Source organism: Amblyomma mixtum, chromosome 2 (genome assembly GCF_055824585.1).
Source record: "Amblyomma mixtum isolate Tamu chromosome 2, ASM5582458v1, whole genome shotgun sequence".
Taxonomy (NCBI): domain Eukaryota; kingdom Metazoa; phylum Arthropoda; class Arachnida; order Ixodida; family Ixodidae; genus Amblyomma; species Amblyomma mixtum.
In genome coordinates, this window is record NC_143013.1 from 118,235,790 (window position 1) to 118,256,599 (window position 20,810).

At 47.2% G+C, this 20,810-nt stretch overlaps 1 protein-coding gene across 1 annotated transcript; it reads right to left on the minus strand.

Moving 5' to 3' along the window:
* Positions 1-7,895: 7,895 nt before the first annotated feature.
* Positions 7,896-20,517, minus strand: LOC149360714 (Na(+)/citrate cotransporter-like). The gene is made up of 7 exons (XM_089567900.1): positions 20,507-20,517; positions 16,457-16,537; positions 14,534-14,632; positions 12,619-12,874; positions 10,986-11,147; positions 9,833-9,970; positions 7,896-8,060 (listed from the first exon to the last, which is right to left on the minus strand). The coding sequence occupies exons 1-7, from the start codon at positions 20,515-20,517 to the stop codon at positions 7,896-7,898; spliced, it is 912 nt and encodes a 303-aa protein (XP_089424026.1).
* Positions 20,518-20,810: the final 293 nt, after the last annotated feature.

Genomic DNA, 20,810 nt, shown 5'->3' on the forward strand with positions numbered 1-20,810 from the left:
ATGAACGTGCTCGGGGCGTTAGACAAACCAAACGGGAGTCGAGTAAATTCGAAGAGCCCGCGGTGGCAGGTGAACGCGGTTTTCTCAATGTCACCACCTTCGGCCACCTCAATCTGCAGGTACCTTCTGCTTGCATCTAGGACTGTGAAGAACCTCGCGTTCCCTAACGCGTACATCACAGCCTCGATCGACTGAAAAGGGTACGCAACCGTAGGCGTCAGTGAGTTGAGCTTACGATAATCAACACACAGCCTGACCGATCCATCTTTCTTCAGTGCCAGAACCACTGGTGACGCCCAGGGACTTTGTGAGGGCCTCACCGCACCGGTGTCCATCATCTCGTCAAAGGCACAGTCGAGAAGCTGCCTCTTATGCGCACTTAACGGCCTCTGGTTACACCTGAAAGGGCGCGCATCACCCGTCTGAATCTCGTGCTGAAGCAGGTCGGTTCTGCCCGGTTTCTCCGTGAAGCAATCCGAAAACGGGAGTAAAGTTTCCGCGAGCCTTCGGCGCTGACTACTGGGTCCTGAGAAAGACGCAATAATCGCTTCTAACGGGCCACCGTCTCTCAGCATCTCGAGGGAGCTCCCCTGCCTTTCTGTCGCACAGGTGTGGACACCCACCTTTGGTGCAGGACAGCCGGGCAAGGATGCGCTTTCGAAGGAAATGAGGGGGGCGAGCTGGCTGTAACGATAGCCATTCTCCCCCATGTCGAGCACAATGCCTTCGCTCGAGAGAAAATCCCTTCCAAGAATTACTGGTATCGACAAGCCAGGCAGATAGACGAAGCGATGTCTCCGCTTTCTGCCGTCAAAGCGCATCGTAAGACGCACTGCTCCCTTTGCCTTTGCCGCCCCAGCTGCTAAGCTTAACGGGGTTTCGGCCGGTCTGACACGGATGTTACCTATCCGGCAGGCCTCGTACACCTCGACACCGACCAGTGACAGCGTTGAGCCCGTGTCTACGAGTGCGGAGTAGCATCGACCCGCTAACTGCACTAGCATAAATGGGCTTGAGCGAGGAACGACTCCCTGATCTCTACAGGCGAGCGGGACAAAGGCCTCCCCGTCGCCGGCGCGGGAGTTCTTTTCCTGACTAGCGCCTTGACAACCATGAAATTCTCCCGCTGACGGTGAAAGGCCGGTGCCACCAGACATCACCGCCAGCGTCTGGCGTTTCCCTGCATACGCCTAGCTTGGCACTCGCGTGCCATGTGGCCGGGCTGGTTGCAATTCCAGCAAAGCCGGTCGTTCACCCGCCGCGTGGACGGAGGACCCCTCGTTCCACGAAGCGGTTGGAGACGACTCTCCCCTTTCTCCGCGCCTTCCTGACGCTCGCTCGGCGCGCGGCCTGTGAGGCCGGCACGACGCCGCGGCTCGAATGCGTACGGGTCCAGCGCGCGAGGGACAACAGGGGGTTCCGCCTGCCTTTCCACGGCCACTACCTCGGCGCGCCGAGCCCTCATCGCGCATTCTCGGCCTCCATCCCATGCGCATCCCGGTTCTAGCGATTCGGCCGGCCTGGGGGGCGGCTGGTAGCGCAGTTCGGCCAGTAAATCCGCCTGCACGGTCTTGGTCTCCTGCGCTAGGGCCTCGAGGTTTGTAAAACTGCGGCCCCGCAGGTACGGCTTGAAGCGTGGATGGCACTGCCTGATCACACGCGCAACCTGATCTCGGTCGGTTGCCGTCGGATCTGCCCTCTTGTACAGCTCTTGCATCGCGCGTACGTACTCGAGGAGGCTTTCCTCTGGGTGTTGGGTGCGCAACGCGAGCTCCTCCAGCATCCGGCGCTCATAATCAGGCGGCAAGAACTCGGCGCGGAAACGATCTTTGAAGTCCGCCATCGACTGGAAAGTCGGCTGGCAGCGCCTCCATCGCGCCGCGCTCTCGACGAGTGCTACAGGCAGGACCTGCCCTAACATTACGTCATCTGGGGCGCCCAGAGCCGTCTGGTAGTCGTCGAGTTGTTGTAAAAACTCGTGGACTGATTTCGCGTCCGTGTACCCGGAAAAGGAGGGGACCTCCATATTTATCCGCGGGCGCGATGCTGTCGCCGATGCTACCGATGCTGCGGCCTGGTTGGCGCCAGCCACCGAACCGAGCTGACGGGCTAATGCGGGAAACATCTGTCACCTGCCCTATTACGGCCGCCGCGTCGGCCGTCTCACTACCGGCTGCCCCGCCATCCAAAGCCGTGGCTGAAACATCCTTTCTGGGAGGCATAGTTCGCGCTAACTGTCCGGCCGCACCGGCTAACCGCTCATGGCAACAAGAACATTCATATACACAACAATCTATCTACAAACACACGGAAATACACAACAGAAAACGCCCGAAAACTACATAAATAACACAAAACCCCTAACAAATTTACAACACTACACAAGTCGCTACCCCGCGAACATTCCGCCTGACCCGCTCCTTAACCGTAGCGGTCCGGCGTGGCCCCGAACAAAGAGGGCCTGCCACGAGTCCGGCTGCACGTCCCAAAATCGGCAGAGAAATCGTCCACAAGGTGTTAATTAAAGCCGCACGCTGGGCGCCATTATTTGTGGGCGATTCCTCTGCGCGGGGACGCACAGGCAGTGACTTGATGCAGGTCTTTGTATGAAAAGGTTTAATCTCACATCAGGGGGGCCGGTCGTCGTCGTGGGGCAGCGGGGTCAGGTGGTCCTCTGGCAGGGCTGGTCCAAGAGAGAGAGAGCCTTCGCTGTCACACCTTAAGAAGGCTTCCTCCTAGCCTCGCTCCCCCCGCCCCACCACTCGGGAAGAAGGGGTCCGAGGCTACCCGCGGTGAGCGGCGCGAGATTTGACCTGCCCGCGAGCAGACCCTACAGGTTGAATAACGTGCTGCGTACCGAACGTACTACGAGGCAGCGCAAAAATGTGTGTGTTGATCAGCCTACCGAGGATATTGTAACATTCCATGAAAAATTATAACATTTCCATCAAATCATTGCATCATTTCAATTCATTTCATCAAATTGTATCGGGCAGTAACTTGTAGTGTAGGTGGTGAAGTAGTTGTGTAGTAGTGTCTGTATAAAAGTAGAATTTGTAAGGGAGTGCATATAGTAGTTTTTCCAATTAGAATACGTATACTGGTACATGTCATCAATGTGTGCAGTTTTTGGAAGATTAATTGCAGAAAAATACACTGGACCTTAATCAAGCGTTGTGTCAATTATTCGAAAAGTATCTGAAATTTTGAGAGCAAATTGGATTCATTTAAAATAACTTTGAACATATACTGTTTGATTCGTTCCACTAACTGAACAGAAAATTATTCAGTTATGCTGTCCAAAAAGTTGGAACATTCACAAACCCCTAGTCATTGTCCTCATTTTTTGTGTGAGGGTTGGGAATGGTATGTATGGGTGTCTGATCTTCATGTCCTGAAAAAAGGATTCCTGGTTTTGTGTTGTCTTGCATTACTGTCAATCTCTGGTCGTTTTGACATGTTATGCAGTGCCAGTGTGGAGGAAGCCAATACTGTATGTTTTGTCCTTAATTTTTCAGAGGTGTGAATGATTTCAAGCTGGCTCTTGCTCAGTTGAGTGTGAATTTGTTTCGAGTCATGTCTTTGTTAGTACATTGGTCAGGTTTTCGTTTTATCAAATAGTGTTGTTCGATGGCTCCACATTTTTTTTTCAGTTTTGGAGCACTTGACTGATTGTGTGTTGCTGTACATCCACTGCACGTGTCCCTTAATTTGTATGCACTTTGATCCATGCCACTGGCTGTTTCCAGAATAAACCATTTCTCGCAAACACAGCGGGGTCAGTATTCTTTATTGTCCTGTCTCATTTATTGTTTGCTCTTTCGAAATATTTTTTCTAGCGTTGTACAACTTTTTCTGCATTCTTACTTGACGCTCCCACAGCTTGGAACTCTTTTTACCTGGCTGCATGAAAATCCTGCCTGAGCAGCTTCTGCTCTTCTAGGAGAGAAGGGAAATCAAGCCAAGCTGACTCTTGAGGCAGTACTATTTTCTGTCACTGTGAATCAACACTATGTTCAAAATGTAACACTTAACACGGGAAAACGGGCCATATCGAGATGGTGTGTAAAAATAATTTGACCAATCAGTTTAAATATACTGCTATTTTGCCGCATATAATAGCCAAGTTATAGAGCTCTCTTCAATGACAAAGGAAAACGCGCTTTGCTTAAGACCGAAAGAAATCTTAACAAAAACAAAAGAATTGCAGATATGCACAAGAATGTGGCACATATATAGTGAGAAAATAGGCGATTAAGAAGTCTTGAACATGTTCTCTGCGCTCCTGCATGATATACCAGCATTCTAAATTACAGACATCTTTCTTCTGAACTTTGCGATCAGTAAAAAATAATTGTTCTCGCCAAGTCCTTTGGGCTACTCTACAACAGCACAGTGCCAAAGTCGGTCCCAGACTCTTTTGGCGAAGACTGGATCAGCCGCTAACCGGTTGCATAGAACAATTCATAACATGCCAGGTACCTTAAGAGAGGCCCACAAAAAAGTGGGCTCCTCGGCAACGGCGTAATCGAAAGTTGCAGACGGCCATTTGTTAATCGGGCCACTGCACAGCACTCACCACTGTGCTAATTAAACCCGACGAATGAATGTCATCTTTAGCACAAACCTCTCGCTTGCATTTAAAAAGTATAGTCACAATGCTGCAGAATCGGGAAGAAAACCGCCACTGCTTACCAAAAGGCGGTGCGAGCTCATTGACAACGAATTTCGGACAGCTCACATTAACGTGGTATGCATCAAATGAACAGATGCATGCAGTTCATTTCAGAACACGGCATAATATTCAAGCGATTCTGAACAAAACGAGTTTTCTCATTCAAGTCACGCGAAATTCAACTTGCGATGAAAAAAAAAAATGTGCGAAAAAGAAGTTTCACCATGCGGGATTTGAACCAACGCACTCCCATTGCCTGTCGACTCTCCGGAGCGACGCGTTAGACCACACGGCCACAGAATATCTTTCCTCCTTCAGCATGGTATTTATTACAGTGATGTAATGTTCTATGTACATGAACTATATCGCGGAGTGACACACCTCTATTTTTTTAGCGGACTACTTCCGTAGCCTTCACAGCGTTGCACATGTACCTCGTCGCCATTGGCAGTTAGCTGATGACGGGCGTTGGTAGCGTTCCCTCGCAGTACAAAGCAAAATTTAATAATGCATGAATCACACTAAAGCGCTTTAAATCCAAATCTTGTACACTATAAAATGCTTATAAAGGTGTACTAATGCATTATAAAATTCAACAAACCTCGTTTGTCTAATTGCACACGCAATGCACTTGGTGGAGCGACACACAAACGAAAAGTGCACCGACGGTTGGCTCACGTGACCCGTTCTTTGTAGACCGCCCAAGAAGCCCATGAGGTGGCGCCGATGTGATGATAAAGCACGGAATATATCCAGATAACCCAATGATGTTGGAAGCGTGACGAGGGTGGGATTTTGTCTTGCTACCATTAGTTCACTCATCAGAGGGCGTCGCCAGAACTCGGGAAAATTCCGAGTTTCAGCAAACTCGGGCCTTCCAGCATAGCGCCCCAGAATTGGTGGCGAGGCGCTGGAAGTGGTAAAGGAATAAGTCTAGTTAGGGCCGGTAATGACCGCTGATCCAGGTCATGAGAGGGAAATAACTATTTTCTTATTTTTATTTTATTTTATTCATGAAAACAATGCATTCACTAGACGCGCCTTTAATCATGCTCAAACCCTGAGCCTTCGTGGCGGAGTGGTAGCGTCTCTACTTCAAATGTCAAACGCCCTGGTTCGATTCCCAGCCTCGACACAGTTTCTTGAAGTAGTGACGCCGAAACGCGGACACCTTGCTAACATTCCTTGGCAAAGTATGAGGCATTAAAGGCTTACGCCTTTGTAAGGATGGGATGGAGTGCATATGGCAGGTTCTCTGAGATTATGAATGGCAGTTTGCCATTACCCCTCAAGAGGTAAGTATACAACGGCTGTATCTTACCGGTACTCACCTATGGGGCAGAAACTAGCTCAAGTTAAGGACAACGCAGCAAGCAATGGAAAGAATATATTAAATGTAATATATTGTGCAATATTAAGAGACCGGAAGCAGGCAGAGTGGGTGAGGGAACAAAAGCAAGTTAATGACATCCTAGTCGAAATTAAGGGAAATAAATGGGCTTGGGCAGGGCTTGTAAGGCGAAGGCAAGATAACTGCTGGTCCTTAGGGTAACGGAGTGGGGTCCAAGAGAAGGCAAGCGTAGCAGGGGGGTGGCAGAAAGTTAGGTGAGCGGATGAGATTAAGAAATTTGCGAGGAAGCGATGGCCGCAGCTGGCGAAGGACAGGGTTAATTGGAGAGACGTTGGAGAGGTCTTTGCCTTGCAGTGGCTGATGACGATGATGATGATGTTTTCGCTGCACCAAAGGCGTTTCCGTAGCTTATCAACGCAATATACCCGTCTTTCCTTGGACCTTTAGCCACAGTTTAAAAGCATACCGGTGAATTACAAGATGTCAACAACGTAGGATAACAATCAATGCGCTGCGTGTGCATAAAGCTCGTAGCAGGTACTTCAGGTGCTGCACCAATAAATCAAGTGGCATCATTATTAAATTCACTTGTGCAACGTGAGAAAAATCAATTGGGCAAACACTAAGGCATGTAACCAGTGCCCAAAAACGAGATAAAAGTTATCAGAACAGCAGCAGTAAGTTTGCAACAGTTGCGGCAAGCCTGCTACATTTTCGGTGTTCCAGCAGGTTAGGTGCGCCATAATGGGCTATCAGTCAAAAGTGTAGTGCATTCCGCGAAATGTGCCGCCACATAAAACGCTGATGAAGTGTGCGCCTTTTTATGTGCGACAGTTTGGACAACACTGACCACATTAAATAAAACAAGAGCTTGGTACATAGGGAAATGAAATGCATTGTCTGACACCAATGGGTGTAATATAAATGACAACCTAAAAAGAAACGGGCATTATCAAACAGGAACCTTAAAGGAAATAGCACAGACAGCACTACAATTACTGAACAGCTGAATACTTGCCAAGCTTATCAAGTGCATTCGCAAGTTAATGGTTAAAATTAAAGAATCCTACAGCGAGACCCAACGAAAAGTAAACAAGGAGCAGCTAAACATTTTGTAAGCACAGAAAAAGGCTTCCATTTGTGACAAAAACACAAAGGGCTGGCTCCGCCTTCAACACTTCACTCCCAAAACTTAAACGTACATGTTTGAAACAGAACACACTAGGGTACAGAATTAACGCGTATTTGCATGCGGAAACAAGGTACAGACGCGTTATTCTCACCCTTTAAGTTAGCTCATAAATGGTGAATGCACATATTGAGTGCATATAGGCAACTATTGCCAATGTTCCAATTAATTTATGGAATGTACACCCTACTGTATGAATAAAAAGCGTGAATGAATGAATGATCAAAATCCAGCATCAGGAGCACTACGCGAAGCATGTCAGGTCTAGAACGACACGACGATAACATCTGCTGGCGTTTCCTAAAAATATGTCTTAGGCAGTGCGCATAGTCTTTAAACGAACGAAGGCTTTTCACGGTCATCCAGCACAGCAAACTAGGACAGCCGAGAACATTTCGAAGCGCGCTGCAGCCAAGCCTAAACCTATGTAAATATAAACATCAATCACTACACCAAGAACTGGTGAATGTGACAAGAACGTTGCGAACTTTCAAGTTTGTCGCACTTCGTCGATCACTAAATGCGCAGCCCAGAGCTTTCAGTGTGTCCGTGCAGTATTGTAGCCATTGTCAGAAAACGAAAGTTAATGTGATCACAAAGGCACGTCAGGAATAAGAAAAAAAAAGAATATGAGGGAACACTAAAAACTGACGCCGGAAAAAGTCGCTTATGTCCGCTCTTCAAAGCAGCGACTGGAAGTCCGACTGCAGAGGCAGGTACACGACGTTGTCCTGTCCGAGCGGGTAGCTGGTGTTCGAGAAGTCGTAGATCACAATGGCGACAGTGTTCATGGAGATCAGCGTGCTGACGACCGCTACCAGCTTGGACGCCGCACCCAGGACAAGCTGCAAAGAAGGACACCAACAACTCGAGTCAAGGGGAACCGACATACATGCTTTCATGGTGGTTTCACCTCCACAACGAAACGTCACTGCCGCCGCCACGAGTGGACAGTGGCGACGGCAGTTCTTTCTTTATTTATACTGTGTTCTTACTAGTGGTCCAGAAAAATGTAGCCTTTAGTTTCGGATGGCATCTTTTCTTTAGATCGCATCCGTAGGGACCGAGAGAGAGTGAATAATGCCGCTGAGTAACATGGCAAGCAGCGACGCAGAGGAAGGCTATTCATATAGTCACTACCACTACCACTCACTACCCCCTGAAGAGGCGTACTCCAAACAATAGCGTCGGCCTGGTCTTAAGACATAATAATCACTCGTCTAGCACCGACTGGCCGCCTGCGATGCCGCATCCGATTGTCGCAAGGCACCTGACCCCGACGAGATGACAGTGTGTCGACGTCATTGGTCGGAGGGCTTCTTATGAAGGGCATATAGCTGCTGCTTTGTTGTTGATTGGTATCCAACTACAGCTGTGTGTTCTTAAGTTGATTGCAGTGGGAATGCGTACACTTTTAATGAAACGTAACTCTCCGTAGAGAGCAGGATACTGATTCAAAACTCTACCCACAAGGCCTGCGATCAGCTAACACGGATGACGACCACTGAAAATCTAAATTCTTGCACTTGGTTGCCGCAAGTGCAAGAATTGTTTCAAGAATTTTTACCAAGTTGGTTGGTTGGGAGCCCCACAGTGCCTGGACCACCATGGTAAGTCACCTCACATTCAATAGTTTAATAAAGAAATGCAGCCTAGTTAAACGCCTAAAAAGAAAAACCAGGGTCGGTGTCCACGCTGCTTTACATATCAGTGAATATTGCCATTGGAAACTCAAATGTCTATCATTTCATCTTTTACAAGAATGCTGAACCCTTGGGACTAGATACTCGCTGTGAGCGGCCCGCACAACAGAGCAATCCAGTAAAAGCCTGGAGACAAGGAGGTCACTCAATTCTTGTTTTCGCGACATGAAAAAGAGAGGAGGTAGGAGAAAAAAAAATTATTTTGTAGGTTCCGTCTCGTATCTTCGTTTTACTGCAGTGCCGAGTAGAAGAAATTTTCACGCATGTCTAGAGGTTTTACTAAGCTGCACTTACCCTAAAAGTATACTCTTGCGGCCAATACGACTGCACTCATGGAGTGCGAGGCAAGATTGGCGTGGTGTAACGCGGGTTGCACGCTTTGGTTTATGTCGTGTTAGCCTTAGCAACTGCGGGAAGCAAAATTTAGTAGAATGGTTTTAAGGTAAAGCCCCAAGTTTCCCATTAAGTGCAAGGCATTAAGTGCAAGGCAAGGCAAACAACGCACGAGAATGTTTACACGGTTGTGCGGCGCCATATAAAACGGTTATGAAGCCAGTAAAAGTTCCTCGCGTACTTCAAACAGCAAGAGAGTCTGTAATTGCCTAGTGCCGTAACTGCCAAAAATGCCTCCTGAACCATCGGTTAATAGTAGTGGAAGGAGTAGAGGATTCAAAATAAAGGGCCGAAAAGAAACGGAGAGGAAAATGAGAAAATAGAAAAAACTAAGTGCGCAGAAAAGGGCAATGTGCTTGCCTAGATGAGCGGATAAAGCATCCTGTTACAGTTATACATTCATCTCGTGAAGGAAGTCCACTAGCTTCATTCCTAAACTGGTTAAGCGATCGTAGAGAACCTGTTCTATCTTTAGCTAGTTTCAGATAACTTAACGAATTGTCCATAGCGCGACAGCTCACCAGCTTGGCGGTGCTGAGCTGAACCTTGTCCATGAGGAGGGTGATGGAAAGCGCAGAGCCGGGCAGCATGCCCGCCGTCGAGATGGCGATGGTCACCGGAAATGTGTAGTACACCGGGTTCACCTGCATCTCGGTGGCCTGCGAACGCATCGAGTATGCCAAGGCAAGCTGGTACTGCGGTCCAGCTCTGTAGAGCAGCAAAGCTGAAGGTGAATGCGCGAAGCCAGGTAGATACTTGCTGGCGCTGACGTGTCTCTCTTCCAGTGTCAATTCAACAGCCGCTACACTGAACGCACGTGGCGCAATTTTGTGTTCCCCATAGACGGTACGGTGATTAAGAAGGATACATTTACAGCTCCGGAGTGGAGGCCACTACTCATAAGACTATGTACCGCCGCCCGTAAACTTAACATGAATGCTCTAGCCTGCGACTTGGACCGACACTAGCGCCGCAGAGCTTTGGTCGCTGGGTCCAAGAACATACTGCACATTGCGTTTGCGGCGGTCACAAGATCATTTGCCCTGCAGCGAACATAGAACCGAAAGCTGAAATCTGCCGTAAGCCTAGCGTTCGCCCAAGGAAATTTTTATGCTGTACAATAATGCTCTACAATGGTCAATAAGGACGTCAAAGGGCAGCGCGGTGTGTGAAACGGCACGAGAAAAAATTCACGCATTTGACAGTGAGGTCTCATGCGAAATTCGATGTTTCGTAGCGTCTTACATCGGTCAGATAGGATGCTGCTTCACAGACCGCCTGAGTCAACACGCCGTTACTTGCGACGCGGGATACGGCAGGACGCTGCAGCTAAGCACGTGTCGGAATGTGACTGCACTTCCCACCTGGGACGGTGCAGTAATCCGCGTAAATATAATCGTCATTATAAGCGCGAGCTATGTGAAGCCTACGTCGTAGTAAAGAAAGATGTGACATTCGTGAGCACCTTATCGACGGGTTTGACAAGAAAAGATATTGACTATCTTGCAAATTAACGATGACAAGGAGTGAAAAAAGAACTTATCCTTGCCTTTCTTTGTTGATTCAATTATTCGTTTGTTATCTATTATGAGAACTGCAATAAATCTTCGACTGCTAGCCAGCGATTGTGTCTGTTTTGCTCAAAAGCTGTTCATCTACCGCCGTTCAGCTCACCAGCTCTTTGACGACTTCAAGCAGAGCGCGGTGGGCGTCGACGCTCGACCACACCTCCGATAGCAGCGACGTCCATGTGACGAGCGCAGCCTGCACGAAGATGGGCTTGTACGACGACAGCTGCCGGAGGAACGAGTGCATGGTCTCCACCACGCCCGACGACTGCGTGCCCACGAAGGGAGAAGTGTCAGGGAAACGAAAAATATTAGCTTCTTTGCTCTGCATTCTCGAACGGTAAAAAGAGGCCACTGCAGCATTTAAAAGGTGAAAGGTAAAAAAATGTCAACAAGGACCATTGTCGAACAGATGGAAAAGACAACCTAAATACGTATAACCTTGACGCGAGAAACTTCGCACACACGGGTCACGCGAGTAATGGCGCCTTTATGAGGGTGTTCAATAACTCTCTTCCCCTGGGAGCAACTATGTTCGGTTACGCAACTGAACTATGCAACGTTCAAACGATAGCTCAGAATATCTTTCTCAGGAATGCTTCATGTTTCGATATCATTCAAAATGCCAGCAGCAGTATCCGCAAAGGGTCGTCGAAGGGTCGTCGAAGGGTCGTCGATGAATTACAGCGGCTGTTGATTCTAGCGTTGCTCAGGATTGGTAGCTTCTTCGTTGGACGCGAAGAACGTATCTCGTTAAACGTAATGAATGCATAACCTGATTGAAAAGATACTCCGAGCAGTGTATCGGGGTTTGGCCCGCGAAATGCCGGACTGACAGCCAGACAAACAGCAAAGTGAGCTCACGGAGGAAAAAAAACGGTAAAGGTGGACAGGGGAATGCTTTTATGGTAAAGTTAGCGGTTAGTGTGAGCGGGTGAACAGTTTGTGGGCGGAAGGGGGCGGGCGAAATTGGCAAGCCAGTTGTTAACTTTGGATAGAGGAGTCGTTTGCTCAGAAATATGGAGAAACAGAGTGTAGGTACCAATCATAGGTTGTGCAACTGGGGGTCGGGAGTGTGTGTGTCGGGTAGGCAAGCGTCACACCCGACCGTTCGTCACGGGTGCGGTCATGAGTTGGGCACAGTTGCGTATCTTTCAGTTCATATCCACCCATATCGAGCAATGATAATGAGAGCTGAGGAGTGAAAGGCCGGAGCGGGGAAATCGACGCGCACGACCGCTGTCACTGCGTTCGGACAAATCAGCGATCGTTACTGTGGCCAAGCAGAATAGCACGTTGGCATGACGTAATGCTTCACGGCGCTCCATTGTAACCAACAAGCGTGGCACGTTGTCATGAGGCCATGCGTTAGAACAACGACGCCGCACAAGCTATAAACATGGAATAACATCTGTCACACTAAAAACCGTTTCAAGTACTAAAAATAGAGCTACAACTCTGGAGGAAAAATTCTTGAACACCCCTTGTAATCTATTGCTTCTATACCACTGTAAACGCCTCTCCCTTCGCCAAATGTGCATACGATTCTTATTTATGGGCGGTGCTCGGCATACGGACATAAGGACGATGGTTAACACAGTGGCGACGGATGCAAAGAATAAAACTAGAACGAAATCGTCGTCTAATCCAATGCGGCCCAAATGGGATGTTCCAATTGCCCCTCCCATTCACACGTTCTCTCTTAACAAGATCAGGGTGGTCGGCACAAAATGTAGTACCTCAGCGACCTTGCCGAGGCAGTTGTGCCCTCCCAGCAGGAAAAGCATGGCCCAGGGCACCCTGACAATGCCGGCCTCGAGACCCAGGCTGCTGCTCGCCACCGCGGCGACGCCAGCGCCCCCGCCATCGCCACCGACGCCTCGCCCATTTTCCGCACCACCTGGGCCGATGCCGCTGGCACTTCCGCGGGCGTCGCGTAGGTGGGACACCGCCGACATGCCAAGCACAAGCAGCAGCACGTAAGTGCAGCAGTTGCTGGGTGAGCGAGAAAGCGGTCGTTAGCTGGGATGAAACTTGCTCGGAAGGATGTGGCTGGGCGTACAGCTATAGCTGCAGCGTGAAAAGGAACAGTCGGTTTTTGCACAACCACGAATTGTGCTGTTTTTTCCAGACTGATGTTTAAAATATCCGTATATATTATATATAAATGCTATAGTTACATATTATATATAAATGATACAGTTACAATACATGATAAGCCAAAATATGTCATTTATGCAGATGACAGTTTATTTTTTCAAGGCACCTCAATACAGCTCCACATTCCAATTATAAATGACGCAATGAATAGATTAAAAACCTGAAGTGAAAATAATGTACTACTTTTAAATACTGAAAAAACAAAAGCCGTACTTTTTTATGCTAGGCAATCAGCAATTATTCGAACTTCGACATAAAGCTTGGGGGCACCAACATAGAATTGAAAGACATGATTAAAACACTAGGAATACTTTTCCACGATCACATGAGCTGGAACGCCCAAGTAGATTCTGTCATCGCTCATCTGTCACGGTGTGTTGGTATACTCGCTAAATTCCGAAACTTCCTTCCTGTGGCAATCAAACTAAAGATATATAACGCCATTTTTTATCACATTTAAACTACTGTTTTTTGGTGTGGGGCACTACAACAGAAACAAATATACATAAAATTTACATGCTGCAAAAGAAAGCTGTCCGTTACATTGCCAATGTTGACTACCATGCCCTACTGATCACTTATTTTCACACTACCAGATTATACCAGTCCATAGCTTGTACCGATATTACTTAGCAACCATATACAAGAAATCTCTACAATATAATAATCGAGCTTTTCTAGACTTGACCTGCCTCACTCAAACTGTACCGGCTTATACCCTGCGCAATACAGAAAAATGGTTTATTCCTTTTGTCGCACCAACTACGGCAATCAGATGCTACGTTACAATATACCACACTTATTAAACCAATTACAGTCCATGAATATCGATATTTCCAAAAGCAGCTTGCGCGAAATTAAAGCTGCCTTTAAATAAGCAACAAAACATTGTTAAGTATATTCTTTTTTTTATGATGTATAAAATATATTGTATGTATAACTGTGTCTGTGTAGAAAGTTTTTGTCTCTAGCGTTTGACCGATCTTCCGATGTTTGTTGTTGTATGCCATGTAAATGGGGGTCCGGGGGTCCCTCAAGTGATCTGCGATCACTTTTTTACCCGGACCTACCAACATCTATGATGTAAATAAAACAAACTTCAACCTTCAGTGCAACACTCGTTAGAGCAAAGGAAAAAGTGCGTCTCTCCCTCATACTTATGAAGCAATCGCGGATAAAATGCGAAGAAAGTATGCTACTTCATACTGCAGAAACATATGCACCCCACGAACTTCGCCGAACCGAGCACCAAGCACAGTGCATCACATTCCAATTGCTTATTTTCTTTATTTGCTTGTCTTCTCATGTACATATGTTTATTCCGTTGTTTCGCACTGCGTTTTTTTTTCCTCTAAAGGCCAGCAGGCACCTCGTGGTGGAAAGAGTCAAATTTTGTCAGAGAGCAACGCAGAATTTATTTACATAAGCGAGAGTTTTGTCGTTAGAGTCGGCAATGTTTTGACTACTCGTTTCTTTATCTCCTTGATTACTTACATTTGGGTGGACTCGATGTTAAGGAAAGTCACCAGAGCACCCGTGCTGCACCCAAGGAGCACAATCACAACCGACACCGATATCAGGGCGCCGATCTCTCTGAAATAGATAAGATGCATGTTTAGCTGTGAGCATGTAGACAAGTGTAGTTTCTGCGCTTGACAAACCCATCCGTAAATGCTAGCTGGCACTTAAATTTAAGGAGGGCCACTTCACCTAGGTTTCGAAGAAAGCTAATCGCACAAACTTGGCGGGAATACCCAGTCTATTGCAAAAAGTCCAAAGCCACAGAAAACACAGGACATTTCACATGTTTCAAAATTACCGCAGAAGAGAGTACAAGCTCTCGACCTTGTACCTGGTGCAGACTGAAGTCATAACAAGAATAAAAGCTGTATTTTGTAACCGTTTTTCTTTCCGATTAATTCTCTGTCATTGGCAGTCTTACACTGTGATGTCATGACTGGCAGCTAAGCAAGCAATGTAATTAGAAGCGGCTCCGGTGTTGAAGGCAGGGCTTATCAAGGGCAAGGAACCAAGGAAGGAATTCCCGAAAGGACCGTTACACAACACGGCTCCGGATGTCAAGAGTATTTGTGAAACACAATCTGTATCCCTGCTCAAGCAAAGCTGTTGCAACACTTCACTTTCCGGAGGGTGTACACTTCGCGGCCTGTGCGTTTACGTTTTCTTTATTGCTCCTTCGGATCAATACACGATCTTTCTCCACGATACAAGACAAGGGAGATAATTGAGGCCATAAGTTTTAAAAGCTCAAAGCAACAACACTCTTCACAAGTGATGTACATTTAAAAAGTGATGTTTCCAAGACATTTTTAAGTGTTCCTTGCCGCCGACAGACCACCGGTTTTCACTTTCGCTTTGCCACGTCAGGCAACTTACTTTGCGCATTCCCGCCAAACCGTGAGAGTATTTACAAAAGATCATAGTCACTCGCTGGTGATTGTGCAATGTTCAGGACTGTTTCCGGTTATCTAGAACGTTATGAGTTATTTTGAGGGCACTCCTTAAGGATCCGGACCTCAGCAGACAGCCCCGGACATCTTGATACCAGCAATATCAAAGCATTCGCCACGCATTTCACACATATCGCCATGTCACTGCCAGCGAGTTATTTCTATCGTGGCGCTGACTGGCGCGGAGGATAAACAGTTTTCTTGGATTTTAGACCGAGCCTGCTTCCCCGCCCATCGTCGCTGCCACGTAACAATACTGTACTGTTAGTTCTACCGATCAAGACATTCGGAGTAGTTACCAAGCTCGCATCTGTTTACCAGAGAAGTTGGTCTAAGAGTTAGTCGTTCTTCACTACTCAAGAAGCATTTTACGGCAAACCACAATGGAGTTTAGCCCGGGAAATTTACAACAGAGCGGAGTGCTCTCAATAAAGTGGACGCACACTTCACTCATGCATTCTGTCCCTCTCTGTCTTCACGTTTGCGTCACGCTGCCTTAAGAAGTGCCAATTCGCCCAGAACTACCCCGAAGAGAAAAGCTGCGGGTGTCCCTGCATCTTAAAAGGCAAGCAAAAAATCTTGGAATTTCATTTCGGCCTTACCATGAAGCAAGCATCAAATGGCCAGGCTACAGAGGAGAATTTAGTGTTTGACTTCTCTGAGCAGGCAAAGCACGCAGTTCCTTCTCGACTCACGACCAATCAGTGAATACTTTACCGTAGATAGCAGACCAACCGCTAGCTCTGATTCTTTTCTCACAGTAGAAAGACGTTATTTTCGTTGTACATCATACTAAGCATAGTTCACATAAACGTGGTCATACACTGCGTTCGCAGTGTTTTACGCTATTCTGCATTGCGAACAGTGTGTCTGGCCGAGATGAAGATAGGCAACACTAGTCTTGGATGAAGCGACAGCAGGAATGTAATGAAAATGTAGAGCAAACCTGAACTTGTCGTCGGAAATCTTTAGTTCGACGACGTTCTTTAAGAAGGAAGCCAGTTCCAGGCCGACTTCATCTAGCTCCCTGCAAGGGCATGAAGAACAAGCGGTGATGAAACTCGCGTTAGCTGAAAGCGTGCTGCTGAAGTCATTCCTGCAAGCTCCCTTGTTCAAATTTTTCTTCGGTATCTGATTCCGAAACAATCAAACTCACAGACTCCTTCTTTTAATTTTTGATCTGAGGGCATGCGAACACTAGTAACTGGGTGCGAGTTTTATAGTTTCGTAGTCGCATGAAAACCAAACCTATGAATAGAATTGTGGTACAACACTTCAAACAGAGTTGCGACATCTTGAGCTTTCAGCCATTATTATTAGCTCGATTACGCAAGGTATCGCAGTTTCCTGGCTGGGAATCTTAGTGGCCCCTGGAGCAAGTAACATAAAGAAGTTTATTTTGTTTGAGAAAAAAGGTCATGGAAGAAGAAGCTACGTTGTATTGCAGCTTGACACGGCTAAAGATAACAGTAGATTGACCCTTATTTTTTGTTTCTGTGGTAGATTATTAACGGTGCTTAACGAGACAAAATCATACCTGGGTAATACAACACGCAGTACTTGATCCCGGATTAATTTTCAACTTACTTGGGCTTGTCAACAGGGGCTTGCAAACAGGCACTTATTTCTCACTACACGCACGCATTTGCAGATAGCCAGCATAGACAGCGGCCGGGATGAGATACGGAACACTGAAACCTCTAGAAGAGTATGAGAAAATTATAGCCCATTTGTTAGGCATCAGCCTGATGGTAAAAAAAAAAACGAAATGTCACAGTAAGTAGCTATGCGTTCTTGCGTGGCGAAGTTTTGAGGCAGACTACGTGTATCACCATCTGGACGTGCGTGGCGTGGCTGCTGCTGTGCTTCATGAATAACGACTTCCTGATTGAGGGCCCCAACATGAAGCAGAACTATGTACGTCCCGAAATAACGGCGCAAGAGTTTCTTGCTGAGTCCACGTCTCCAGACTGGACGCATCTCACTTCCTGAAGATTTGTCTATAGACATTCCATAGGTATATGGCCTGGAAGTGCTATACACCTTTGTCTTTAAACAGTCTATAGACCTGTCTACTAAACGTTCAGTAGACCATTGTCTCATCATCATCATCATAATCAGCCTGAATACTCCCACTGCAAGACAAAGGCCTCTCACATGTCTCTCCAATTAACCCTGTCCTTTGCCAGTTGCGGCCACCGTATCCCCGCAAACTTCCTAATCTCATCCACCCACTTAACTTTCTGCCGTCCCCTGCTACGTTTGCCTTCTCTTGAAATCCACTCCGATACCCTTAAGGACCAGCGGTTATCGTGCCTTCGCATTACATGCCCTGCCCAAGCCCATCTCTTCCTTTTGATTTCAACTAGGATGTCATTAACCAGCGTTTGTTCCCTCACCCACTCCGCCCTCTTCCGATCTTTTTTCTTTCCATAGCTCGCTGCGTTGTCCTTAACTTAAGCTGAACCCTGTTTGCTAGCCTCCACGTTTCTGCCCCATAGGTGAGTACCGGTAAGATACAGCTGTTGTATACTTTTCTCTTGAGATATATTGGTAAGCTCCCATTAAAGATCTGAGAGAACCTGCCAAATGCGCTCTACCCATTCCCATTCTTCTAGTTACTCTCGTGATCTGGATCCACGCTCACTACCTGCCCTAGGAAGACGTATTCCCTGACCACTTCCAGCCCCTCGCTACCAAATGTAAACTGCAGTTCCTTTCAGAGAACACTGCTTTGGTTTTCTGCATATTAATTGTAGACCCACAGTGCTCCTCTGGCTGTCTAAATTATTGAAAATGTTTCGCAGCTCATCTCCTGATTGACCTACAAGGCAATGTCATCAGCTAATCGCAGATTACTAAAATATTCTCCATTAACTCTAATCGCCAACAGTTCCAAATTAAGGCCTCTGAATACCTCCTGTAAATAGGCAAACAAGGGAAGGGGAATGAGGGGCTCGTTATAAATACGAGAGAAGCCAACAGCCACAGAAACCACGGAGCACAGGGGATTTTTTACTTAATTTTTTTTTGTGGTGTTGATCAAGTAAGTATATTACTGAATATGTTGCGCTTAAAGCTAATTGATTAGAAAAGCAGAAGAAAAAACAACCACATGCCGCCGGTGGGATCCGAACCCACGACCTCCGAATTACGCGTCCGGTGCTCTACCTCTGAGCTACGGCGACGGCTGTCAATCCTTCTGCTTTCGGGGGTATTTATGTTTACAAATAACCGAACCTTGAGAGTGTTCATCAGCGCCACCCACGATCGTAAGCGGCGGACGTGGAACGTCCTGAGTTACCGCTGGTGTGACGTAGAACGCCATCGAACGGTGAGGGTGGAAGCTGTGTGAGAACCCTCTTATGCTTCCTAAGGCGTCAAGGCTGCCAGAACCGAGACCCTCGTTAAGCAATTAAGCAAACAAGGGAAGGGGAATGAGGGGCTCGTTATAAATACGAGAGAAGCCAACAGCCACAGAAACCACGAAGCACAGGGGATTTTTTACTTAATTTTTTTTGTGGTGTTGATCAAGTAAGAATATTACTGAATATGTTGCGCTTAAAGCTAATTGATTAGAAAAGCAGAAGAAAAAACAATAAGATTGGCGGTGAATAAGATTGGCGAGAATGTGTCTGCCTGCCTGACACCTTTTCTTAATAGAATTTTACTGCTGACCTTATGGAGTACTATGGTACTGTACACTATCTAAACGTATGTTCCATTATTTTTAAATCAGACTCTTCTACGCCTTATTTCGAAATGCCCGCTTAACTGCTGAAGTTCCGGCTGAGTCAAATGCTTCCTCGTAATCTAAAAGGCTATTATAAGGGTTGGTTATACTGTGCGCATTTCTCTATCACCTGATACATAGTGTGAATATGGTCTAATGTCGAGTACCCTTTACGAAAGCTTGCCAGTACTTTTCATTTTGTTGAAGCTGCCGCGGTGGCTCAGTGGTCATGGCGCTCGACTGCTGACTCGAAAGACGCGGATGCCATCCCGGCCGCGGCGGTGGAACTTCTATGGAGGCGAAATTCTAGAGGCCCGTGTACTGTGCGATGTCAGTGCCCGTTAAAGAACCCCACGTGGTCTAAATTTCCGGAGTCCTTCACTACGATGTCCTTCATAGCCTGAGTCGCTTTGGGACGTTAAACCCCATAAACCAAATCATGTTGTTGATTGGAGTCTAAGGTTTTCCTTACAGTCTGTAAGGTTGTAAGGACAAAATCAAAACTATTCATGATTGAAGCGTTACTAGCTGTAGGGAAAAAGGCAGTGCTCTTACCTGCCAATATGCGGACTCTTGTATTCGTTTGCAACGCATGCCCCTAAACGGGTCTGCCTGTGTTACCCACTGCGCACCCCTTAATTACTCCGTCATCCACTGCACTGCACCATACTCGAGTCATCCTGTCCACCGTCCTGCGCTTCATACCACAATACTTGAGAGCCCTGCTCTACACCATCCTATTGCAGGAAGCTGGCTTTCAGGTCGACCCGCCTTTTTGGTATTTTTTTTAATTCGAAAGCACTATAAGTTTTGTTAGCACCAAAGCCGGCGTCGGCCGTCTGCCACGAAATTCGGAGGACATCAGAAAATGTTTTCACGCGGCACCGAATTTCATTTCGGTACCACGTCGTCGTGGTCAACGCATGTGCGCGTGACCACCATGCGTTTCTTGGACAAGTGCATCAAGATTTTCGCCCGCCAGCGTCCCACCCTTGGCGTTCCCTCTGTACCGGGACTCCAGGTGGTGACACAGAGCAATCAACCTATAGATGAGTCTCGCGACGACTTCGCAGTCACTGAGCACGGCTGCCTCCGAGGAACGGAACACTAATCTTCTCATCTACCGTGTACAGTTACACATAATGCTTTCGCGTTCTCACGCGTAAACAGTCTTAACGGTCTCAGCCGAATTTGAGCCGAATTCTCAGTCTCAGCTGACAGGGCAAAACTGGCGACATGGACAACCCGAAGCGGATTCCTCACCACTCTCCCATGAAGAGCCAGAAGACGAGGAGGGTGCAGGAGGCGACGGTCAGCGCCGCGATGGGAAGGCACAACACGATCCATTGGCCGACGCCGATGCTGTTTAGGTGCCTGCACCGGTGCGGTTTACAAGTGCGGGGGAGCCGCATTATGACGGAGCCAAACAGTAAGGAGTATGAATCGAAACAAGTAGCAGCCGTTATCAAACATATAGAGCCGCCCATTAATGGCTGCGGAGTACGTTTTATTTCTGCTATCTAATGAGAACATGATTTGTTAAAACGTACACGAGAACTACTTGAAA

Coding starts and splice junctions, on each gene's coding strand:
- LOC149360714 (XM_089567900.1), bottom strand. Junction 14,633..16,456: donor ATTTCCGACGACAAGTTCAG/GTTTGCTCTACA, acceptor TATCTATTTCAG/AGAGATCGGCGCCCTGATAT. Junction 9,971..10,985: donor TTGAAGTCGTCAAAGAGCTG/GTGAGCTGAACG, acceptor ATGCGTTCGCAG/GCCACCGAGATGCAGGTGAA.